This window comes from Antechinus flavipes, chromosome 4, assembly GCF_016432865.1.
Source record: "Antechinus flavipes isolate AdamAnt ecotype Samford, QLD, Australia chromosome 4, AdamAnt_v2, whole genome shotgun sequence".
In the NCBI taxonomy this organism is placed as follows: domain Eukaryota; kingdom Metazoa; phylum Chordata; class Mammalia; order Dasyuromorphia; family Dasyuridae; genus Antechinus; species Antechinus flavipes.
In genome coordinates, this window is record NC_067401.1 from 331,939,507 (window position 1) to 331,964,776 (window position 25,270).

General features: G+C 33.2%; 1 protein-coding gene across 3 annotated transcripts in view; it reads left to right on the top strand.

The window, feature by feature from the left end:
* Nucleotides 1–25,270, top strand: part of UTRN (utrophin) — a 559,804-nt gene that overhangs the window by 337,928 nt on the left and 196,606 nt on the right. For all 3 annotated transcript variants that reach the window (XM_051997902.1, XM_051997900.1, XM_051997901.1), the window contains one exon: nucleotides 23,795–23,967. In XM_051997902.1, coding sequence (XP_051853862.1) covers nucleotides 23,795–23,967 — 173 coding nt within the window. The remainder of the gene's footprint in view (nucleotides 1–23,794; nucleotides 23,968–25,270) is intronic.

Sequence of the window (25,270 nt, forward strand, 5' to 3'; positions counted from 1 at the left end):
GCTATCATGACTTTCCCAAAGCAGTACCCCAAGTATCTTCCACATGGGTTTGGCAACAAGCAGAACACAGTATAGCTACTCTGAGATTAGGACTCTGTAGGGCAGGCCCCTGTTTCACATGAAATTTATGTTAACAAAAATTATGTAGGATAAGGAGGCTTACAGTTAGTAGTTTTTGAAGAGTGTACAAATCAGTGAGATCATGGATCATCAAAGAATTGAAATAATCATATGAAATTAGTTGGAATGATAGAAATAAAAAGGCCAGTCATATAGTTAAGCATTTGATTTGGCTTTGGACAGTATTGTGACTATGGTTAAAATACTCACCTCATTTCTTTCTTGTATCCGCTGTATAAGTCTTAACACTACAGGTTTTTTTTTTTTTTTAAAGATAACAGAAGCTCTAAATTTCAGTAAATGTTATATTGTGGTACAGTTCATTAAAAAAGTTCTCCCTTTCTCAATATCAGGAAGTAAGTAGTAAGGGTGAATTCAGATTGATCTAGGTTTCTCCAAGCCGTGAAATGACAATACAATCCTGTGTGGATCAAGGCTTCTCTGGGGTTCTGGATCACATTTCTCTCTGAGATTAATTAAATTCAAAAGAACTAAATTTTATATTGTTCTGACACAATTATACATTTGTAGGACTTTATTTTTAAATGCCTGGGTTTTACTTTCTTTTGGTTTCAATTCATTTCCATAAATGTATATTAAATGCCCACTGGGTACCACTACTAGCTTAGACCCTAGGAATACAAAGACCAAAAAAAAGAAAAAAGATAAGAAAAAAGGAAAAAGGAAAGAAAAGAAAAGAAAGAAAGAAAGGAAAACAAAGCCAAACTTTTATTCTTTAGGAACTTAGTATATTGATGTATTAGAGTTTTGTCTTTTCTCTGGTCAATTGGTTATACCACAATAATAATCCATCACAATCATATACTATAATTTATTCAGTCATTCCCCAATAGATGGTCATCCCCTGAATTTCCAGTTCTTTGCCATCACAAAAAGAGCTGCTATAAATAAATAAATGAACATACACACACATAATTTTACAAATAGATTTCTCCTCCCCCTTTTAAAAAATCTCTTTGGGATATACAGTTTAATAACCTTTGGATATAATTACAAATTGCTCTCCAAAATAGTTGGGTCAGTTTACAATTCTACCAATAGTGTATTAATGTCCTGATTTTCCATGGTGCCTATAATACTTGTTATTTTCTTTTTCTGTCATATTAGCCTATCTGATAAGTATGAAGAATTATCTCAGAAATGTTTTAATATACATTTCTCTAATCAATAGTGATTTAGAGCATTTTTCATTATGATGACTTTGATTTTTTTCTTTTGAAAATTGCTTGTTCATATCCTTTGACCATTTATCAATTGGGGAATTACTTGTATTCTTTAAAAAAAAAAAACAAAAACAAAAACAAAAACAAAAACAAACAAACAAAAAAGACTCACCTCTCTATATATTTTAGAAATTTGTCAGAGAAACTTTCTATAAAATATTTTCTCCCAACTTTCTGCTTTCTTTCTAATCTTAATTGCATTGGTTTTGTTTATGCAAATCTTTTTTTAAATTAAAGTAATTAAAACTATCGCTTCTCCATCCCATAATGCTCTTTATTTCTTCTTTGGTCACAAATTCTTTCTTATCCAGAACACCACATTTCTTAATCAGAACTCATCATCTTTCTTTAAACCCACTAATTTTCTGAATTCTCCTTTTTATGTTGAGGGTACCACCATTATTACAAACAATCCAGCTTCATAACTTTGCCTTCTGTTATAGCTTTTATTCCATGTAAATTACTTGTTGCCAAATCTATTTTAACAATATCATTTATATTTGTTCTTTCTCTTTACTTACATCACCTACTTTTAACATTCATTTGTTCTCACTTGGACTATTATTGCCTCTTCAACCAATTTTCTGCTCCAAGTGTCTCCTTATGATATTATATCCCCTGATAATTTTCTTCCTTTACTCATAAATCCAGTGACTCCTCTAGGGTCAGATATATTCTCTTCTTTCACTTTTCCAGCCCTTTACAACCTACCACCAAGATTCTGATTCTACCTTGTGCTACATTGACTTTTTTCTTTTTCATTTTACCCCCATTGGACTATCTTTTACTCCCCAGGAAAGGATGATGAAACTCTAGCATTAAAGAAATAGTGAAGAGGTCTGAATTCATTGCAGGAGAGAGGAGTGTCCCTTAGTGTGAGTCTCACCTTTGGGTACTTCAGAAAGATGGGTGCTAGAAACCTGACAGGCTCCTGGTGACACAAGTTTGAGGTCAAGGTTGACTTCTCCAAAAGTCATGGTTGAGACATTATCCAAGCCACCATTATAATGTTGCCAAGCCAGCCTGGCAAGAAGGATCTGAGACTTACCCTAGGAACCACTTGCCTGAGACCAGTAATCCAGTTCCCAGGAGCCTTATGAGCAAGTTTGCCCTCAAATACATTTTCCTGCTCACTTGATTGGCTTTTTTTCCCCCTGTTCCTTTTACACAGAATTCTTTCCTTTGTCTCCTTACTTTAGTACTGGTTGTTTGTCCCACATGGAAGTTGGTATGAATTCCTTTCTCATCCTCACTTCATAGTATTTCTAGTTTTCTTCCAATCTTCAAATCTTAACTCAAGTCACTTCCTATAAGAAGTCCTTCTTGATGCTCCTCCCTTTCCCCAGCTAGTTGTGTTTTCTTGTTAACTCCATTATCTTGCCTATACTTTATACATTTTTTAATATACTTAATAATGCTGACTTCCACCTTAGAATGTAGTTTTACCAGAGTAGAGACTTAAAATTTTCTTCTTGAATTCCCAGCGCTTGATACATGTTTGACAAGTAATAAAGGAGAACCAATTAAGGCCAAGAAAAGTTAAATGTCTTATTTACAGATGTGAAAAATACAGAGGCTTGGGTTTATGTTGTTTTTGGGCTTAGACTTCAGTTTCGTCATCTGGAGTAAGGTAAGAATTACATCACCTATCTCACAGAATGGTGGTGATAAAAGTACTTTGTGAACTTCAAAGTGCTATGGAAAGATGAACTATTATTTTATTAAAGAAGAAAAAATGGTAGGACATCACAAAGTATGTCTCAGCATGAATCATTTGAATTCAGTTTTCTTCTCTACTGTAATCATTTGGCTGGAAATAGTTTTTCTTATTTGAATTTAAAACGGGTCACTGAATGGTTGCTGTTCACCCTGATTAAATACCCTTTAACAAGGAATGGATACATTTCCTCTTGTAACATCATGCTGTCTAGTACTATTCTGCATTGCCAATTGAATTTAGAAATGTTCCAAATGCAATAGGAGAAGATTAAGATTGTCTTAAAATTAATTAGTGCACTGTAATCTAAGCTAATCTTGTTTCATAAGATGTGTTGTGAGGTAAAGTGTTTTTCTCCTTCTTTTTTCTCCTTCATTCAGTTGTCTCAATCATCCTCTCAAGTTTGATTTTTTTTTTTTTTTTATTTTACTTGCCTAATCCAATAAAGACCAGGGCATTATTTAATTTCAAATGTTTTAGATTGGGCAAATATTAATTTTCTTTTCTTACTATTTAATTAGAGAATTCTTTTCCCATTTCAATCAGGAAAGTGTTACTCTCTGCTTCTGAAGCTTTTAAAGCAGTTGATCAGAGAAGCAGTCACTTTTTGAATAAAAGGAATAATACTAAGTTTGTCTTGGTTAAATTTGTACAAGTTTAAAAACAAAAGATGTATAAGTTAGAAACAGCAAAAAGGGGCATGTTTAACCAAACCTAGAATCAGTCTTTAAAAATTTTTTGAAAACTTATGGCCTTATCTAGTTTCTTTATACTTTCTATCCAGTAACAATCTTAAAGCATCCAGGCTAATAAAATTCCTATATTTCAAAAATGCTATTTTGCAAAATAAATAAATCTGGAGGCAATTATTGCCATTACAAAAGGTTTCTTTGTCTTGTAAAGTGATCCATCTGTAGGGTTCCTTTAAGTTTCCAATCCTCAGCATTTAAAGAATTATTTGATTATCACAAAACATATTTGTTTTGTAGTATGACTTTTCTGTAGACGATCCACTTATAAATAGCAAAATGGATTGAGAAAGTTCTGCTTCATCTCTAGGGTAGTTGTTTTCCACAACTTTGTCAGTGAGATATTCCTTTTCCTTTATCATTCTCTGTCCTCTTTCCTATACCAATATGCTTACCTATTTATTCTGTTTTAAGAAGAATGTGGTAGGGAAAAGGATTTAAGGGGAATCTGAAACTTATTTTGGTTTTTCTTATAATAAGCCTAAGAAGAGATTTATATAATGGTGTGGTGGTGGGGTATAATAACTTGCATATTTAACTATATAAACAATATTCAGTTGTTTTAGTTATTTTAACTTGACTTTAGATAGAATTGGAGGTAACTGGAACATCTTAGAAAGCACAAGTATTTGTTATGAGCCAGTTTTGCTTATAAACTACAAATCATGAGATTTGTGGTAAATATCCTATATTTTTTTGTATTCAAAGGGACCTGGCTGAGTAGAAAGGGAAGCATTTTCTTAAGAAGTTGATTTTTCTGTATTTTCTGTCCTCCATAAATACTAATTCAACTTAAAAATACAGTAGATGCTTATTCAGAGTGTGATAGACAATGATTAAAATTTTGTGAATTGGTATTTATTTGTATTTTTTTCCCTTTGTATTATAAGCTTCTTGGAAGCAGGGACTGTCTTTTGCCTCATTTTGTATCTCTGACATTTAAAACAAACAGTTTTATGTTTATTTAAAATAACAAACACATAGAATATATTAATAAATGTTCACTTATTGAACTCTTTCAATTGATTAAATATTGAAGTGAAGTGAAATGTGACAGAAGGAAAAAAGTCAAAAATAGGAATGAGCTTGGTGACTATACCATATAATTGTACATAAATTGTGTAAGAAAAAGTGGTACCACAGTAGAGTCTTAATTCCTGACTTACTAAAGCAAAATAGTTTAAATGAAAGACATTTTGATGGAACTAAACTATAGTTATCTGCCTCCCTTGTGGGGTATAAAGACCATTTAGAGCTGTCTTAAAATGTGGAATGTAGATTTAAATCATCCTTACTTTCTATAAATGCTTTTAAAGGGATAGTATTTACAGACTAACTTTATGGTCTTTTCCTATGGGTGTGATGGAGCTAGTGATTGTTATGGTGGTAATTATGGGCCCAGAAGATTTTTCTTAAGTATGTAAAAGAAAATGAATATATAACCTTTCTGTGGTCACATGGAGGATTAGAGCTGGTGCTGGCTGAGTTGTAAATAATACAAGTTGACACAAAATCCTTGTACCATGGGAATTAGTAAAATTTCTTCTGAAGGTTATTTTCATAGTTTCTGTTCTCAACAATTTAAATATACTAGGATTTTTAGAAGATGGTGAAATTTTTTCTTAAAGTTCCAAGATTCTGTAATTATGGATATTGAAGTGAAAATGATTTTTTATTGTCACACAAGAAGAAATACCTTATTTTCATTGTACCATGCAGTGAAAAAAATGACAAGAAAATTTAGTAGTTTTGTCTAGAAAATATTAAGCTGTATACATTTTTATATGCTTATAAAAATATATGTCTATATCAGCATTTATGTGTGGATTTGTAATTGTCACCATAATCTTCATAAGTACCTTACTTTAAGGCTGTCAGCTATAAGGAGCACTGTACCCCAACCCTTTCCTGCCTTCCCTTTGTGTGTGGTCTTCCCCCATTAAAATAAAAGCTTAACTTATATTTCATGTATGTGCATTGCTTAGTATAGTACCTTGTATTATTCTTAAAAAAAAATTATGTTTTTAAGGTGGGACTTTTAATACCTGTTTTCAGTGAATTCCAAAAGTTTCTTTCTGTGAACATCATCATATATTTGTTGTGTCATAAAATATATCCTTATTGCTATAGGGGAAATAGAAGAAATATTAACATAAAAATTATCCAAAATTATTAGTGCAAAAGCTTTTAAAGTTTCCTCTTTATCTTTCCCTCCTAGTATATATTCTCAATTCCTACAAGACTCATTTCAAACACTATACTCTACATGTTCTTTCTTGTCACTTTAGCTTCTTTCTAATATTTTCCCCCTCAACTAAGACTTTCCACCTACTTGGTATATATGTTATATGAACACAAAAATAACAGTCTTTTACATTTATAGCCCTTTTGCAAATATTATATCTTTTTCCTCATAAGAGGGTAATGGTATTGTTCAGTCATTTCAGTCATGTCTCACTCATGACCCCCTTTAGGATTTTCTTGGCAAAGGTACTGAAGTGCTTTGCCATCTTTCTTCTCCAACTCATTTTTTGAAGAAGGAAACTGAGGCAACAAATGATGATCATTTTGGTACTTGAGATGGATGTATAATTTTACTGAAAAACAGAGGTAGAGCTATACTAGATTTTCTGATACTCAGTTCAAAATTAGCCCTTCTACACTGTGCTCGTTTGAATGATACAGAGTCCATGTATTTAATTATTCTATGTGACCTTTAATTATTCTATGTGACCTTTGCAAACAGAGAATTAAGCCATATTTTTTTACACATTGAGGCAGGGAAGGCTGTAAGAGAACCATTGAACTTTGGAAATAGAAATACGTTTAATCAATAGAGATCATCAACTCTTCTCTAATTTATATTGTTCTAAAGAGTTGTCTGGAGGAGCACTGAGAAATCAGCTGATCTGTCCTTCATCATAAAGTCAAGAAACATCAGAGCCTAGACAACTTGATCCTAGTTCTTCCTGCATTCAAGGGAAATCATTTATCCCTAATCTTTTATTTTAGTAAATTATTTAATGGTAAAAGAGGTGGGGGACTGGGAAATTGATGGCTAGATCTTTAGTCTTCTGCTCTTCTTTCTCCTCTTCTTCCTCTCCTTCATTTAAAATCCTAGAAAAGATATGAACGTGGTTTTAATTAACCAGTCTTCCTTTTACCTTCAGCAAATATCTTTAAGTACTTTTATGAAGCCTTCAGCCCAGCAAGACAAGGGTGGCTATATATAATAAATAAAAATAGCACATAGTTCATTGCCCTTTCATTAGGATTTTTTGTTGTTGTTAACTTTATAGATTTTGAATATTGGTGAAGAGTTTCATGGAATTCTTCTACCTGTAAGAATCACATTGAGACATTCTCTTAGATCTCTTGTACAGTGTGAACATTGCTATATTTGTGGATTTTAAATGAACAACTCCTTAATTAGCATTAAGAGTCATTAAGAATAGAAGAGAGCCAACCTGGTTCCTCAGGAAGACTCTAGCTCTGTCTCTGATGCACAATTACTTCATGATCCAAGTAAGTCACTTAAACTCTTAAGTGTCCTGTTTAGGTCTTCTTAAGACTTAATCAATTAATCAAGCTATCAGTCAATAAACATTCATTAAGCCCCTACTCTGTGCTAGGAAAAGTAATTTGTGCTGTATCACCTGAAACGTAATATAAATATTTTTCCATTATGTATAAATTTAAGGAGGCTGTCCAAATTAGAGGCTCCATGTCTTTTTGTTCTAAATTGCTGCTTTAAAATATTCAAATAATATCTCCTTTAAGTGAAGAAATTAAATGTTGCTATTGTTTTGAAGTTTTTAGAGGAAAAGCATATTAGTTACATTCATATTGGCTATGATCATTTTGGCACTTTCTAATTTGGTCAACAAAACTTGGATGCTATTTTTGATGTAAAAAATTAATTCTAACTTTTTTGTCAAAACAAACAGCTGTTAATAAGGGAAACTGGCTTTCAAATGCAGATGTATTCTGTACATTGTCACTTAAAAATTAATTTAGTAGGGCCTATTTTAGTATGACAGCATTGTAGTGCTAAAGCTGAGAGGACTGTCTACCAGTGGTTCTCAAAGTATGGTCTAGAGAATCTCTGAAACCCTTTTAGAGGGTCTACAAATTCAAAAATAGTTTTTATTTCCAATATGGTAAATGTCTATAAATATAATCCAGATTAACAAAAACGCTTTGGAGACATCCTTAATAATTTTTAACAGGATAAAGATACTGAAAACAAAAGTTTGAGAACCCCCTTTCTTTAAATGAGGAAACTGAAAACTTAAATAAGTTTCGCCAGACATAGGAGGTATTCAAGGCATCTTTTTTGGTTCATAGTTCTTCGCTTCTACAAAATGTGCTGTTACCAATCTTACTGATGGGGTGCTTTCTCTGTGCCCTTGATTTCCCTGCAGTACATAGGTACAATTTCTTGATGCTACTTCATCAACTTTCTGTTTAATCTGGATTCCTCAACTGTCTGTTTAATCTAGATTCTTTTTAACATGAAACTTTAGTTCAAATTCAAGAAACATAAAATTAAACAGTGAATACTTTGTTAGGCACTAGGGATACTAAGTCTTTAAAAACGAAAACTCTTCACCTTGAAAAGTCACTATATATGGATTTTTTTCTGTCTGTATACCAGGTGTACCCAAAGGCAATAAGGATATTTTATTAATGACACCATTTGCATTATTTTTCAAGAGAGCCAACTTATCATTATTGTTATTCCAGCTATATTGCCACTGCTTAAAATGTTTTTAGAATTATTCTTTTTTGCAGTTGTTTTAAGTTCCCAAAATATCATTTTGACAATCCTTCAGTCATGATCAGTCTTGGTTATTTCAAAAGGATTTGTTCTTTTGTTGTCATTTTAAAGCTATTTTGATGTCAAGTCTGATGAATAAGGTGAAAGGTTAAATGAGTTAATAACCTTTTTTCTGAAAAAAAAAATTCTAGTTTGATTCTAAATAAAACACTGACATTGTTTTTGTCCTGTGGTTCATAAATTGACTGAAATAGTTTTTGCAAAGGAATTCTGAAAGTAATTTAATCTTTAAATTATTAGGAAAAATAAGAAAATATTTCAAGGTGATCTCTTTCAAGGACAACTCTTCCTCAGATGGATAAGTTTGATAGGTTTAGGAAAGTGGTTTCTTCTATTTTTAGTTCAACCTTGATTTTTCAAAAGAATTTTTTTTCTCTCTTTAGGTTATAAATTATTGTCCTTTAGCTCCGTTTCTAAGTTAAGAATGATTAGTCATTCATTCAAGTCATTCAAGAATAATATAATCAGGAAATCAGGGTATAACTGTACCCATAGTATTGGTTTGTTTGGGCCAGTCTAAAGCAGCCTCTTCTAGTTTTATTTTCCTCAATTGTAAAATAAAGGATATAGAGCATATTACTTTTAAATCCTTTATTCACTCCAATAATTTGAGATAAATCAGGTCAATTAATGTTTCCCCTTTATCCTCTCTTTTCCCCTCTATGGGATTTGGCCTTCAGATAAAATTATTCCTAATCACCAAATAAATGTCCATTCTTTTACTGAAAATCTACTCTTGTTTCAGATGGAAATTGTTTTGTAAAAATTGTCTTTTGTATAGTGTGTTACAAATAGATATTCTGACATTTCTAGTTATACAGTAATGATACTGTTTGTTCAGGTGTGTTAGAGGAGTAAATGTGAGTATATTAAAGGGATGTGTGTGTGTTTTTTTTAAAACAAGGTTCTCTTCTTGTTTTAGAGATTTTAGTCCCAGTTGGAAATCTTCCACTTAGGGAATATTACCCATTAACTCTATTTTGAGAACAAAACAATTCAAGAGCTGTAGATAATAGAAGTTAAAAATAACTTTTATTCTAGCTATTGGTTACAAAGATAAGTGAACATCCACAGTATATAACTTGATTTTTTTTCTATCAAAATGACTGGAAGGTTAGAGACATTGTATTTTCCTGGGCTTCTGGATGGTTTGGGTGCATTTCGGTCTCAAACATTTTAAGAGGCCTGTGAGACTTACCACATAACAATTTCTCTTTAAGCTCATTGATCTTAGGAGAGATCAACATTATGAACATAAATGTGTGAGCAATATAAATATGTACACAATGAATATCTACAGCTTCATCTCCTTATATACATATTAGGAATGTTGAGGACAAGTTAATGGGATACTACAAGCAGAAATTTTAATTATTGGGAAAAAAGGCCTTGATACTTCTAGAGTTTACTTGGAGAACTTAAATGTTGTATTGACTCTGTTCAACATTGGCTTTGTTTTTTAAATAAAAGAGGGTCCATACAGCCAGGACACTGTTCTAAGAAGGACAGATAAGACACTCAAAAGTGCAAATAAACTGAGAACATATGGGTCAGTATTCTGGCTGCTGGAGACTCTATAGAGCATTTTAGCTGATTTCATTGTGTCAACTTGAACTTCCCCTAGGCTGACCTGATGACCTAGTCTTAGATTCACTTCAGATTTTAGTCAGTGTTTATCAAATCAAAGTTCAAATTTTGACTTAAATACAATGAACTTTAATAACAGTAACTTACAGTTGTATAATCTTTTAGGATTTACAAAACACTTTGCTCCAACTCCATGAGGTTGGTATAAGGCAGGCTTTGTTTTCCTTATTGTATAAATCAAAAAATTAAGATTAAGATAGAAGTTACCTCTCTTCAGCCAGCAAAGATTCAACCTAGGAGAATATAATAATAATTGATATTTGGTAGGCAGTTTAAATTTGGAAATAATTGCAGGCAATACCTTATTGACTCTGTAACAAAAATCCTAAACTAAGACCCAGTGACTTGATCATGGTCTATTAAGAATCAGAGGCACCAATAATTTTACCAAATCCTGAATTCCAGGCCTCTGTGTGATCCACTATAATATGCAAGTGGTGTAATAAACTCCATTTATAAAATGTGATTTATGACCTGATTCCCTCATGGAAAGTCTTTGTATTTTCTACTTCTGTACATGAAGGAATTCTAGTTTTTGATTAATGCTGATTTTTTTTTTATTACTAGTGAAGAATATGATATGTCAATATAATATTATTTAAAATGAAAACCAAGAAATACCAAAACAAGAGCATATATTTTTTAAAAATCTAAAATCTGTTTATGCAGCATTGTGTGGTTTAGTTGTATTCTCCGATAGCTCTAAGCTTTGAGTAGACATCTGGAATTCTGACACATTAGCTGCCTGAGATTTTTTCATTCTTGTCTGATGATGCATATTTTTACAGAAGGATACGGTTTTGAAACATTAAATTGTCTTGGTGTTATCTCTAGTCATCTAATGATAAAAAAAAACTTCCTGAATCATTAATATTTTAAGGATTGATGAATTTTCTGACCTTTGTACCTGGTTGGCCAATTGAGAAGCATATCAGCTAGTATATTGGGTGTGGATGTGCATGGGTAGAAAGGAAGTTCCATTTCCTCTTTCCCTCCTTTTCTTTCCTTTTCCTTTCATTTCCCTTTCCCTTTTATTTCTCTTCCTTTTCCCTTCTTTTTTTTTCCTTTTCCTTTCCCTTCCCTCCCCTTTTCCTCCCTTTTCTTTCCCTTACTTTTCCCGTTCTTTCACTGGAATTTTGGTTTATTCTTTGGAAAACTTTAAAAACACACATAGTAAAAGGCGGGGAGGGGAGAAGTAGAAGGAAGCAGGGGGGAAGAAGCCCTGAAACTGCTTCTTATAATCATGGTTTCTTTCTCTCTTCCTTTCTCTATCCCTCCTCCAATTTCTGCTGCCATCATCAGAATTATTTAAAGCATCATTATTAAAGGAATAAGAATTAAAATTAATTCATCATATTTTCAAATATGTGGCCTGGATTTCCTGTGATAAAAAGCCATTCTTCTTACCCCCATGATCTCTACCAGGAGGCTTAAAGCGTCCATATTTTTGTTGCAGTTTTTTTTTTTTTTCCCCCTCCTTTGGGGCCGTATATTACTTTAAACAACTACCAGCTGACAGACTTGGCGGCTGGTTGATGTTAGCTGGAAAGCTATAATGTAGTGAGTGGGAAGAAAGGCCCCTTAATAGCACTGTGATGTTATACTTAATAGACAATGAATTGAAATTTCATATAATGATTAGAATCTACTTGGACCTATGTTATTATTGAATTTGAAACCTTGAGTTAGAAAGTAGTGAGACATTGCATGTTTCCTTTTTAAGTTAAGGGGCACTACAACTCCAAGTCACAAAATCAGAGTGACTTTGCAACAAGTGAATTTTCCTACTTATGCCTGGAGCTATACATCTTGAGTTAAACCATGATGTACTGATTTGCTGTAACAACCTATTGACCTCTCCATATGCTTTCCTTTAGAGTCTCCCAAGAATCTCTGCTGTGCGTTCTCTCCCCACCCCCCACCCCCAAACTTTATTTTTGTTCTTTGTGTTAAACCTTTTAAATAGAAACTTACTGTCCTCGCATGGAGTCTGACTCTTTGATTTTAAAGTTTTTTTTAACTTGAATTCTTCCTCATCCCCTAATGAAATAGATGGCTTATGAACCTGGCTGTGTGGATAGGTTTAATTGTTTAAAGTAAAAAAAAAAAAAAAAAACAAAAGTTCAACTATTGCCCAGGATCTATTCATTTTGCTTACCTCTTACTATTATTGTGAGCATCAAATGAGATAATAATTTTAAAGTGCATTGTAATCTTAAAGCTAGGTTATTAAAACCTTTGCTAGGTATTAATATTATTATTGAATGAACAAAAATCTTTCTAGGGGAAGATTTAATTACTGAAGGCAATGTGCTATTCATTGTGTAAAAATTATTTTTTACTGAAGATAAGTGGTTTTTTTTTAAAATTTATTTGATATTAAAAAATCCTCTCAAAAGTTTCTAGCCTTTTTAGGCTCTCTGTGACTATGGAATATGGCTATTTATTAAGTAATGTGGCCTTTATTGATCCCACTGGTTTATTTCATGTGCCTCTACGTAGCTGTCTGACCTAGAGTTGTTCATAGTAGATATATGCTTTAAGTGTGATAAATTGACTTTTTTTCGGGTTGCAAATTGTTCAGTTCTGTTGTTTCCATTGGGTGTTCATGTGTCACATTTTACCATTTTTAATGAATTAGTACTTTATTTAGAAAGCTAATCATATACTTCTCACTTTCTAAAAATCTGCATAATAAATGTTAAGTTCAGGTACCTTTGTTGCCATGTTGCCATGTAATTCATGCAATTAAATGAAATATACACACGATATTACAGACTAGTAATGTATTAAATGCATTAATATTTTACCTACTATGTTGTGAATATATTAGTAAGTTTTCTTTTGAGAAAATGACTGAAAGTGGGATCTGTTCTGGTAAGGATAATTTTCAGTTTGATTGATCCTTGGAAAATTAGTATAGTTTAAACTGGCAAAATGTCAACTATTTAAATTCTGGCATTTAGTTCTTTAAGGCCTTTGTTGATGCTTTAACTCTTAAAATCAATTTTAATCTACTTTTTAATTTTTTTCCCTTTGGAATACTAAAGCTGAGAGTAACTGATCTTACTTATGGAAGTAATAGAAAATTCCATAGTAGAATTTTCTTTGTGTAACAACATAAAATTTGGTGCAGAATTCACTATTTGTCTTGAATCCAGTATGTCATTCCTTTTGACAAAGATGCTTTTCTTGTAGATGATATATAAAATATTTCATGATTGAAAAGCTAGTGGGTTTTTATGAATAAGTGATCTAGTAATGTGAAGAAAATGCCTTTAAAAATTTTCCCAAGAGGCAATACTACATAATTTTCCCCCTTTCTATTCATAGTAATTTATTTTTTATTTTTTAGTTTTGTCCATTAAATTTGGGGAGATCAATCTAATCAAGATAAAACTTAGAGCTGGAAAGAATTTGAGAAATTATCTTATCCAAGTTCTTTTCTCGAGCATTTTTGGGTCATGGTATATGAATGAAATTTTTAAATGAATAGCTTAGGATACATAGAACGACAAATGAAAAAGTGGAAAGTAATAAATATATAATTTTTAAGTTTTCCTAGCTAAGTTCACAACCTCCTTGTTCTTGTGCAGCCTTACCATTTCAAATGAGGCAAATGAGACCCAGAGAATTGAGGTACATTCTAAAAACTCCCTAAAGGCAGAAGTGACTTAACTTTGATGAGATCCAGTCCCGTAGCACAGATTACTGGCATAAATTGATTGCAATGGCTGAACAAGATCACTCAAGGAGAAAATGGCTGAGACAAGATGTCTGATTCCAATCTGTAGTCTTCTTCCCCACAACATGTTGTTTCTCTTGTCTTTCTACCAGCGTAGGCCTTGAAACCACAGATTGTAGGATTTATGTCCTTACTCCCAACTGTCTTGATTTGGGTATCCCCTTTAATGAGGTCAGAATGAGATTTTTTTTTTTTTTTAAAGACTCAGTTGCTTACTTATACATTGTCAGTATTCTTTCTGCACAGTACATTGCAATTCTTTCTGAGCAGGCACATTAAAATTCCTTAATCTTTCTTGTTTAACATAATTTTATTTAATTTAGCCCTTTGATAACTGTGTAGGGCCTTGCAGGTAAGCACATGTCATTGATCAGACTCTAATCTGGCGCTGTGGGTGGTAAGTAGTTGGAAGTTTGCCCATATGGATGTCTCTTTCCCTCCTTCTTCCCCCAACACCTTTTATGAGTGTATATTTAAGGGGAATGTTTATTTACTGCTGTTCAAAGATCAGACTATAAGTCTTTATGGAATTAAGTATAGAATGGATTTCAGCAAAAAATTTTATCACTTCTGAACTCATTTCATTCACGAACCCACTCACTGTTGTTGACGGATTTTGCAATATTTGGAAATTCCTTCTAGTTTCTGAACCAAAACCATTTTGATATGAATTTCTAGGAAGCTGGTAGATTATAGTCACTTCTCTTTCCCCCTTCTTTTTCTAGATCAGGGATTCTTTAGTTTTTGAGTATGTGTGTCTGTGTACACGTACATTTGTTCCTTTTAGACAGTCTCATGAACCCTGTGATCTCTTACTTGGAAATGTTTAACTGTATTGCATATTACTGCAACTTATACAATGTTATTACTATACCATTCTGTTAAAAGGAATGAAGTTTTTTTTTTAAATAAAGATTGAATGTGTCCTAATTTTAATGTTTAAGAAGAATTGAATATTTTATTTCTTAAGAGATATTTTTCGTAATTTCAGATTTTTCTCCCGTGTCATGAAAGTAAATGTGAATGTGGTTACAGGGCATAAATTAAGATTAAATTTATTGTATTCTTATGACTTTGTCACCTTAAAATCATTATAAACATTGAATAAATTTCTGCATGCTGCTGCAAAAGAAAACTAAACTCCTTCGTGACATTTCTGTCTAATGCACAAGCAAAATTATGCAATGGTTTGTTGAATGATGAGAGTAATCATAATATAAATAATAATGGCTCCAATAATAATTTGAAATTTAGGAGTGAACTTTTGAGGCAAAAGAATGATATTTTAGTATCTTACAGAAAATGTTTTCTAAAGAATAATGGGAAATTGCTTACAATTTAAATAAAAGACAAGCTCAGAAAAAGTATGGTAGAAAAAAATTTTTTTTAATATTCGATTTCCTACTACACATAAGAAAAATTCCCAAATGACAACTTGCACCCATATTAATGAGATGAAGGGATACCTCTATATTTATTACTATTGTGTATTTCAGATGGTTTTTAAATAATAAAATAAAATGGAAAAAATGTGCTATCAAATGAGCACTTTCTTTCCCCCCAGCTCACTTACACACCTTTTTGTTATTGTTCTTTAGTTTTATTTTAGAGATTAGGGAAATGTATTATTTATTGTATTGTCTCAAAACTGTCTAGGTTTAGAACGAGAATTTGTATTTTTTTTTTTTTTTAAAGAGATAGTAAAATGTACAGCGGGGAGGCCTCCAGGAAGTGGGAGTATGCTGAACTTCAGAGCTGTGTTAGGGCTGGTGGAAGGGAGGATGCTGATTAAAATAATAAACAACTGCTGGAAAGAGAAGTATATTTGCCACAGTGCTGTCAGATCAGCAGAGAGAAGTGCTGAAGGCAGAGAGGGCCTTTCCCACCCTCAGACTTGCAGAGGTGACCAGATGATATCGGACTGAGGCTGAAGCTTTCTCTGAACAGATGAAACAACTTTTAATGGGCCATAGTTCTGTTATACTACAGCATCCCCTAGGCTAGGCGGACCCAGGGAAATGGACTGAAACTAGCTTGGAGGTTACCATAGCAACTCGGGCTGCTGGTGTCTGGGAGAGTGTGAGTGAGAAGGGGTGGCCTCTTGTCCAGCGTTTTGGTGTTTCTTCAGATGAGTACTTGCTGCTGTTCTAACTCAAGAAATAATACTCTTTCAAAACTGGTTCCTTAGCCAGGAACTGTGGGGTATTTTTTTTTTTTTTCTTTTTTACTTTTACTTTTTTTTTTTTTTTTTTTTTTTTTAGTTGGGTGGAAAATAGTCTGAACGGAGGAAGTTTGTAATACGTGTTCCCCCCCGCACCCCCCTCTCTTGAAAGTTTCCAGGATATAGCTTCTTTTGCTGTGTGTAATTGAGACCAAACTTTTAAGCTTGGGGCCCAGGAGAAACAGTTGGGGCCTGCAGGTCATTAGTGAGGTGAGCAGAAGGGAATCCTGGGCTTCCTAGAGAAAAGGGAGAATATGCCAGACTCGTGGAATGTATTTAACAGAAATCTTAGAACAGGGTCTACCCATTGTGAACTGCTCTAGTCCATGAAAACAAGGGCATATAGTAGGGTCACTAAAATGTCTCAGTCCACACTGCGACTGAGGGACTATAACCCAAGGGAGATGCTTGTTCAGAATTTTACAAAGGGTTTAGAAGTATAGCCAGAAAATATATACTTCTTAGAAGTTTTAGGCTGTTGGCTGCTGGAAATTTACCAGAAAGATGTAGGCTGCAAGGGTTACTGGACGATGATTGGCCTGAACTTCGGCTTACGGGAGTTGCTGACAAAATTTGAAAAGGTATGGAGAAAGTAGATTTCGTAAAAGCCCTATCCTCCCTTCTTTCTCATCTCCCTCCCTTCTTCTTGAACTTTTCAGATTGTGTTCTCTTTTTATGATCTAATTGTTATTCTTACATAATTTGCAAAACTCATTAACTCTCTTTTCCTCCCCTCCCTTCCCTAATTCTACTCTTTATTTGATGTTTGATGATAAATAGCAAATTAGCAAATGCTGCCCTCCTGTGATGAGGGCTCTTTGTTATCACTCTCGCTTTTAACATTCCTCTTGGTAAGAGATCTTTTGCTGTGAATTCTGTTGCTAATTTAGCCAAAAGTTATTTGGAAAAAGCGGTGATATTTCAGGCCATAGGATGATTTCATCAGGTGGGGGCACTGTTTACCACACCCCCTGGCATTTCACTTCTGTACAACTTCAATTAGAGGTGCCCTTCTCAGGAACCCTTCTGATGCTATTTCTCTGAGGTAGGATGTTTGGCTTCGGTGTCATTATGCAAATCTGCTCCAAACCATTTCAATTTTATCTAAGCGTCTTTGCTTTAGGCTTAAGAGTGCTTGCTTATGCTGCTGGGCTTTTACATTTGGTTTTTTAATTTTGACTTTAGTTCTTTTTTCCACTGGAAGGCTCTTGGCACTCCTTTGGACTGAGGCAGGGCTTAGAGACTGCTGCCAAACATCACCTAATTTCTGTAATGCTTGGAAAAAAATTCTTAGCATCTCTAGACATCTTAAGGTTAGGAAAAGCAGCGACCAACTCCTAATCTTCTCTTACCTTTTAGAATTCCAGAAATAACAAATGCTAATTGTTATGTAGCCTTGTACATGAAACAGTTGTTTATCTGTTACTTAAAATGTGTCCATTAGCTTTGGACTTGGAGATGGTGTTTCTCATTATAGGAACCTATATGGTCATAAGAAAATATGGACTCATAAAAAAGTAATTCACTTCTCACTAACTACAGTTGCCAGAGGAAAAATATGTAAACATTCCTTACTCTAAAAATCTGAAGGCTTTACCAAATTAGTTGGCACTTCTTATTAATAGTTAGAACAGAAGAACATTGTGGAAAGTGTGGCTTAGAGAAAAAGATCATTAGGTGCCACAGCTCCCAAATATTGTACAGTAGAAGGGATTGTGTTTGAAATATACTCTGTGATCTTTGACCTTTCTTTAATATGTTGTTAAACACCGAAATTCCAGGGAATGAAAGATGGGTCCTGTATAACATGTTCACCATTTAGAAGACCAGGGATGTGGGGAGTAGAGGGAGGGGGGAGAAAGAGAGGGCACGGTCAGGATAGGGGATTTGGGGGGGAGATGCCCTTTTCATGACAGCTGGTAACAGCAGGTGACAATCTATGACAACAAAGGGGTTTGTTAGCTTGTCTGGGTGTCTTTTTCTGCTTTAATAGGTGTTCTTGCTTGTGTTTCATGAATAATTCATTATACTTAGTCCCCCAGAGAGTCAATAATGGTGGGCAGTAGCTAGACTTTTGTACTGTAATTGCTGCTATTAGTCTTAAGATCCTAGGTCAGATACCAAAGGTTTGTAAGCTTTACTCCCCTCACTATTATCTTGGCCTTCAGGCCATGAATCCACAGTTTAGAAGAATAATATTAGTATGTCTTTTCTTTGTAACTCACAGGACTCTTATACTTTTCATTTTTTTCTCCTTTTCCTTTTAAATACAACCATAAAAGAAAATCTACTTCTTCAAAGTATTTTTTTTTAATTTTACACAAGAACCAAAGTAGATATGCTTCAATTCCTAACCAGAAATTTACTTATATCTTTTTGTCTCTTCTGTTGGGTTCTTTATAGAATGTAGGTAAATATTCGAACTACCTTTGCTGATTTCCACTCATGAATGTCACTTAGAGTTACCCCCAAACCAATTCTTTAAAAAAAAAAAAAAAACCCCTAACAAACCTAACTTCAGTTTTTAAAGAGCTGCCTACCTCGTGCTTTATTGATTCATCGCCAGGAAGACTGGTATTATGGAAAGAGTTTCAGCCTTAAGAATTTCGCCCCTCTCCCACCTCACAAATAGAAGCACCTCCCCCAGCTCTAACTCCGGAAACACTAATGCCATTTGGAAGAAAAGACTGAGGGCTATGGTTATAATGCAGAAGCCAGATGGTAACCCCAGAAGCTGAATGACAGCCTTTGCATATGCAAAAATAGAATCACATTACACTGAAGTGGGTTAGTCTGGGTTGTCTCCCCCTTCTCTACCCCCCTAGTTTCAGTGATCTGGCTGCTAGAAAGATAACTCTTTAGCCACTTTAATTTTCTTACCTGCTTACAAGATTGTGCTTTAGCACACTTCACACTGGGTACTACACACTATAAGCATTTAATAAAGGTTTGCTAGTTTGAATTAAGTTTTTTAAAAAGTTAAGAGTACAGTAGATAGAGTGTTTGGCTTCAAGTTGGAAAGACATGAGTTCAAATGTTGCCTTAGTTGCTTTGGCAAGGCACCTCATCTCATTTGTGTCTTAGTTTTCTCATCTGTAAAATTTAGCTACTAACAGGACCCAGACTTACATAGCATTGTGGAGAATCAAATGAGGTAATCTGTGTAACAGACTTAGTGTACTTTAATATATGATACAAAGCTATCTATTAGAGGATAACATAAAATATATGGGTATGGCCTAGTGTTTCAGGCCATTATCAATCCCTTAGGCCACTGCTAGTATTTTAATAAAAATTTAAAATGGGATTTGACTCTGGGCAGAATTTTGCACCAAAGTATCTGTTCTAAATCCGGCTGATGAGACAATTTTATTGCCCTCTCTGACTTGAAGTAATTAAATTCCCCTTGAAAATATTTAGAAAAGAAAGGATCTGAGGACTTTAATGATAATTAATGTACTGTCACACTTGAGCCACTTGCGTTTGTGTATGGCTTGATCCATTTACATAGTAATCATAGTAGTTATAATGATAAGCAGTTCCATCTGAATGACATTTTTGAGCAACTTAATATCTCATTTTAATATCTGCAATTCCACTAGTTGATTTATGGTAATTGCCATTCTCTTCAAGGCCTTCTGTGCCTAAGAAGCAGCATTTTCTTGGGAATCCTTTTGAAATCCCCTAAAGTGACAACAGCAGTTCCTTAGCCTTGTAGATAAGGAAACCATAAAGAGTTCATATTTATTTTGGGAAAAGACAGAACTCAACTAATAGAAGGAACTAACACTCCACCCCATGCAGTATAAAAAAGTCGTATGAAACTGTCCTTTGTCTACTATTCAACTAAACATAATCTTTTAAGAGGAAAAATATAGTATGTGTTCTTTTCATCAATGGAATGGACTCCTTTCCAGTTAGAATGAGTGTTTATAGAAGAAACCAAATGTTTCCCATGGCAATACTGGTTTAAATTTAATAGAAATTGAATGTCCTAAGCTTGTGTTTGGCAGTTTTGATACTTCATTTGAAATCTAATAAGGTTATGAAGTATATGAAAAGAGGTTCCTTAAGAATAATACCTCCTAGCCAGGCATGGTGGAACTTAACTGTATTTCCTTCTGCTTAAGTAGCTGAAACTCAGGGGGTGCCCAACCTCGGGAATTTAGAGCTGTAGTAGGACTAAAGCCAAGGGATTCTGACACCAGTATGGTGAGCTTCTAGGAAGGGAGGACCACCAGATTGCAGAAAGAGGGGCAAATCGAGCATATTAAAACTTCCCAAGCAGTGAAATATACTACTGGATTTCTAGTCTGTTTAAGAAAGGGACACTTGTGTCTCCTTCCCCATGCCTCCCCCATTCCTGGTCAGAAGCTTTATTGTTGTTTTATGAGTTTAATCTATTGTCTCATCCTCATTCTCAAATTTTGTTAAGTATAAACTATGTTTTGAAAACTGTAAAATACAAAGTACATGAAATATGTTATTACTGTACTAAAGTTGATATTGAAGTTATATTTACTTAGTCATTTATTTACAAGCAGTTTGGTGTATGACATAGTATTAAACTTGGAGTCAGAAAGATGACTTCAAATTCATACTTAGACACTTAGTGGCTTTGCTGCCCCAGACAAATGATTTAACCTATTTGCCTTGGTTTTCTTCTTTGTGTTGTTATAGGGATAATAACATAATCAGGATTGTTGCAAGGATAAAATATGATAATTATAAACCTTAAACTGCTATATAAATGCTAGTTATTATCTTTTTTTTAAAAACTATCAGTAGTATTTTAAAAGTATCTTTCAATTTTTTTGGTTATACTAGATTTTATTAAATTGAAATGCCAAACAACTGGGCTACTTTTTGGAGTTTGGAAATTTATTTTAGTTTTGTTTTTATTACTGCAAGACTTCTCTGAATTGGTTATTTTTATAATGTAATTTGACTAGTTTTTTTTTTTTGTCTTGATTCTAAACAGATTCAAGATTAATTAATTAGAAGGTAGAATAGGGATACTCTGACCTTTTTTACTATTTTGTTTCCTGTGTTGAAACAAAATGGATGTTAAGGAAAGGGAGGGAAAACTCTTAGTAAAGAAGTTTGGCTTAAAGCTTTGGGGGCTCAAGTGAAAGCGATTGCTACATTTGCCAATAATTCTTGGCCATAGTTGTGAAAAATGAGATTTAAACTTGCATAATAGTTATGGAAATATGTGAGTTTATGTGTCAGAATTGACTACATAATCATGCAAATTCCAAATCAGCACTGAGAACTGTCCCATAAATATATTTACTTCAGATATCATATTATGTCTCATATTAAGCCACATATATTTTTCATATGGGTAACATTTAAATGTTCTATTAGAAGATAATATCTTCCCGTGTTAAAAACTAGAGATCTCTTGAATGATCCCTTGAGCTTCAATAATCAGTCTTAAACTGTGAATTCCTGTCTACATTTTGTAAAGGAATGTCAATTATTTTCCTCTAATAGCTAACTTTGTTTGGTCTGAACTCTGGGATATAGCAAGGCAATTGTTTCTAAGAAATCATCACTTATTCATTTTCAGGAAAAAGGTCAGGCTCCCATCAGAAGAAAAACCCGTGATGATATGTAGGGTTGGGTAAATATACAATACAAAAATAAACAGAATGTAAACAAAGAAGAGAGAATGGATTAATGTCAGCTCAGATCTTTGTGCTGATTTTTTCCTCTCCCCTCCCCCCCAATTCTAAATCTTTGTACCCAATGGGAATTACCAAAGAGGTTCCACATTGCATAGTAAAACTAGCATAACTACTTAAAAAGCACTTTGCCCGCACTGCCAAAATTTAAATACACTCTATGGCCACCCTGTTCTATAAAAAAGCAAAACAAAACATAATTAAAGTCTGGATATACAAATTCTCTTTCTCCCACAGTATTTAAGATTTACAAATATTATCATATTTTATCCTTGCAATAATCCTGATTATGTTATTATCCCTATAATAATGCAAGGGAGAAAACCAAGGCAAATAGGTTAAATCATTTGTCCGGGGCAGCAAAGCCACTAAGTGTCTAAGTATGAATTTGAAGTCATTAAATGTGAAAGATAAAATTGAATATTTTAAACTCAATTTTAAAAAAGTAAACATTTTCCTTTGAAAATAATAGTACTGATAAAGATTTTGATTGTACATTCAGGGTTGTCATTGAAATGATAAAGCTAGTGGAAATACAACTTTATACCTTAAGAAGTTAAAAAACTTGTCCTGTCATTAACATTGCCAGACACTTCTGAAAGGCCTATTGGTTTTTTGACCATATCATAGTGCCATGATCAATCCAAAGTTTTCACTAGAATAACTACATTTCATACTGTTCAATCTTGTTGTGACTTCTTGAATTTATTATTATGATCCTTTGAGGAAATCTTTAGACTATATCTTTGGCTTTCTTTGTTTATTAGATATATTATTTCATCAGATATATACATATATATTTATATATAATTAAAGAGAAATTTCATCTTTCAGTTAGTCTTTGATTTTGATTTGACGATCTGTGTCATATTGATGACTGATTTTGTTAGTCTTCCAAGAAGGTATGGTGGTGATCTTAATTACCTTTCCTCATTCATTTGTTTGTTTTTGATATATCCATGTGTCAATGGATGGTATTTTGCCTAAATAAAAGTGGCAAAATCCAGCATATTCTTTCAGTGCTCAATTTCTAAAGAAAATGGGAGATTGTGTTTGCTCTTATGACTTTTTGCATTTATATAAGATGTACAGGTTTGCCTAATTCTTATTTTGTACAGTAATAAAAAAGTGCATTTTTTTTAGTGTCCATTGTAAGAACGTAACATTTTAACAAATGTATATGTAAAGGAAAGAATGACTAGTTATTTCTTTTTTTTTTTTTTTTTTTTTTGGCTGAGGCAATTAGGGTTAAGTGACTTGCTCAGGGTCATACAGCTAGGAAGTGTTAAGTGTCTGAGACCAGATTTGAATGCAGGTCCTTCTGACTTCAGGGCTGGTGCTCTATCTACTGCACCACCTAGCTGCCCCAACTAGCTATTTCTTCTTGGCAGGAATCAGTGGTTTGACTTTGGTGTAACATATTAAAGTTAAATGATTTGGGAGCAATTGTTAAAAATAGATGTTATAAAAAATATAACACTGAAAACCATAGCAACAAAACTCCAATTTTATATAGAACCTGAAAGCTCTATCCTTGAAATAATCTTGAACAAGTGAAATTCAGAAATTCATTGTTTATTTTAAGCAGACAGGCATTGAATTCTGAAATTTTCCAAGAAAAGTAAGTTTTAAAAAGTAAGTCATTGAATTTAACTTTATATAAAGGGAAATACTTTGAAAAGAAATCAATAAATATTTAATTATGCATATAAAACAATATATATATATATATATTTATATTAATTGTATATATTGGTCACAGTTAATATTAACTAGTAAGAATAGCATTTAACATTTGCATTTTTCTTCTTATTTTCATAGGACATACAGGCTGAAATTGATGCCCACAATGACATCTTTAAAAGTATTGATGGAAATAGGCAGAAAATGGTAAAAGCTTTGGGAAATACAGATGAGGCGGCCCTGCTCCAACATCGACTAGATGATATGAATCAGAGGTGGAATGATTTGAAAGCAAAGTCTGCTAGCATCAGGTCAGTATAAAAAAATATTAAAATATGAATTTAGAGGAAAATTAGTTTGTCAACATGGTGTTTTCAGAAAAAAGGCATATCACCTAGCTCTATATATGGCTCTCAAAGCAAAATTTTAAGCTTAAATTTAAATATACTTGAATCTTAATTTAAGAATCACAATTTAAAGTTGCAGATACATTTGCCTAAATCTAGTCTGATTATTCTTAAAATTTGCAATGGATGTGAGATAGCAAATTGCTAATTTACAGTAAATACTGTGTTTAAAGTAGAGACCAGTGTTGACATCCAAATCTCGGTGTAACCTTTAGTAGGCTAGGTAGCCTGGCCTAGAGTCCTAGAGCCTGAATTCATGCCTTTCCTCTAAATATTATGGCTGGATGATTGTGAAATTATATGCCTAAACTTCTATCAGTGGAGGATATTAACAGACTAAGGAGTTTCCTAAAATGATAAAATTATAGGTCTAGTTCATTAAAGAATATTACTACTATTTCTCTTACTAATATTTTTTTTCCTTTTGTCTTTTTCCCCAATAAGATCTGTGATTTTTATCAAAATTGATATTCTGTTTACTTGCATAGATTGCAGTACTGCTAAGCTTTGGTAAATAAGTTTCATAAGGTACTGTAGCCAAGACAAAACTATCAGTTTGTGGCTAACCTTCTGATAATAAGCCTTTTGAATTTGAAGCAAAGTGGCTTTCAGACAAATGGCATAGTCTAATATCTAGCCCATATCATGTGCCTTTGTTTTCCTTGGTTGGACTTTTCAAAGCTTCTTCTTAATTGATACCTTTTAAGAATTCAGGTTCACCAGCATATCATTCAGAACTCTGGCAAAATATTATGATGGTGATTATTATTGTCTGTGGCTAGAGAGATTGACATCAAATGAATTTCAGATGGATGATTGAGGTCAGTAGTTAATTTAACCAGCATTTATAAAGTGCCTACTATGTGTCAGGCAATGTGCTAAGCGTTGGAGATAAAAAACAAATACTAAAAACAAACTCTAGTTCAAGACATTCACAATGTAATTGGGGAAGATGACATGCAAACAACTATTTACAAATAAGATATATTCAGGTTCAGTTAGGAATAACTGGAAAAGGCTTCTTAAAGAAGGTTAGACATTAGTTGAGACTTGAAGGAAGTCAAGGAAACCTGAAGATGGAAATGATGAAGGAAGGCATTTTTTTTTTATATAAATTTTATTTTATTTAATAATAACTTCGCATTGACAGAATCCATGCCAGGATAATTTCTACACGACATTATCCCTTGCAATCACTTATGTTTCG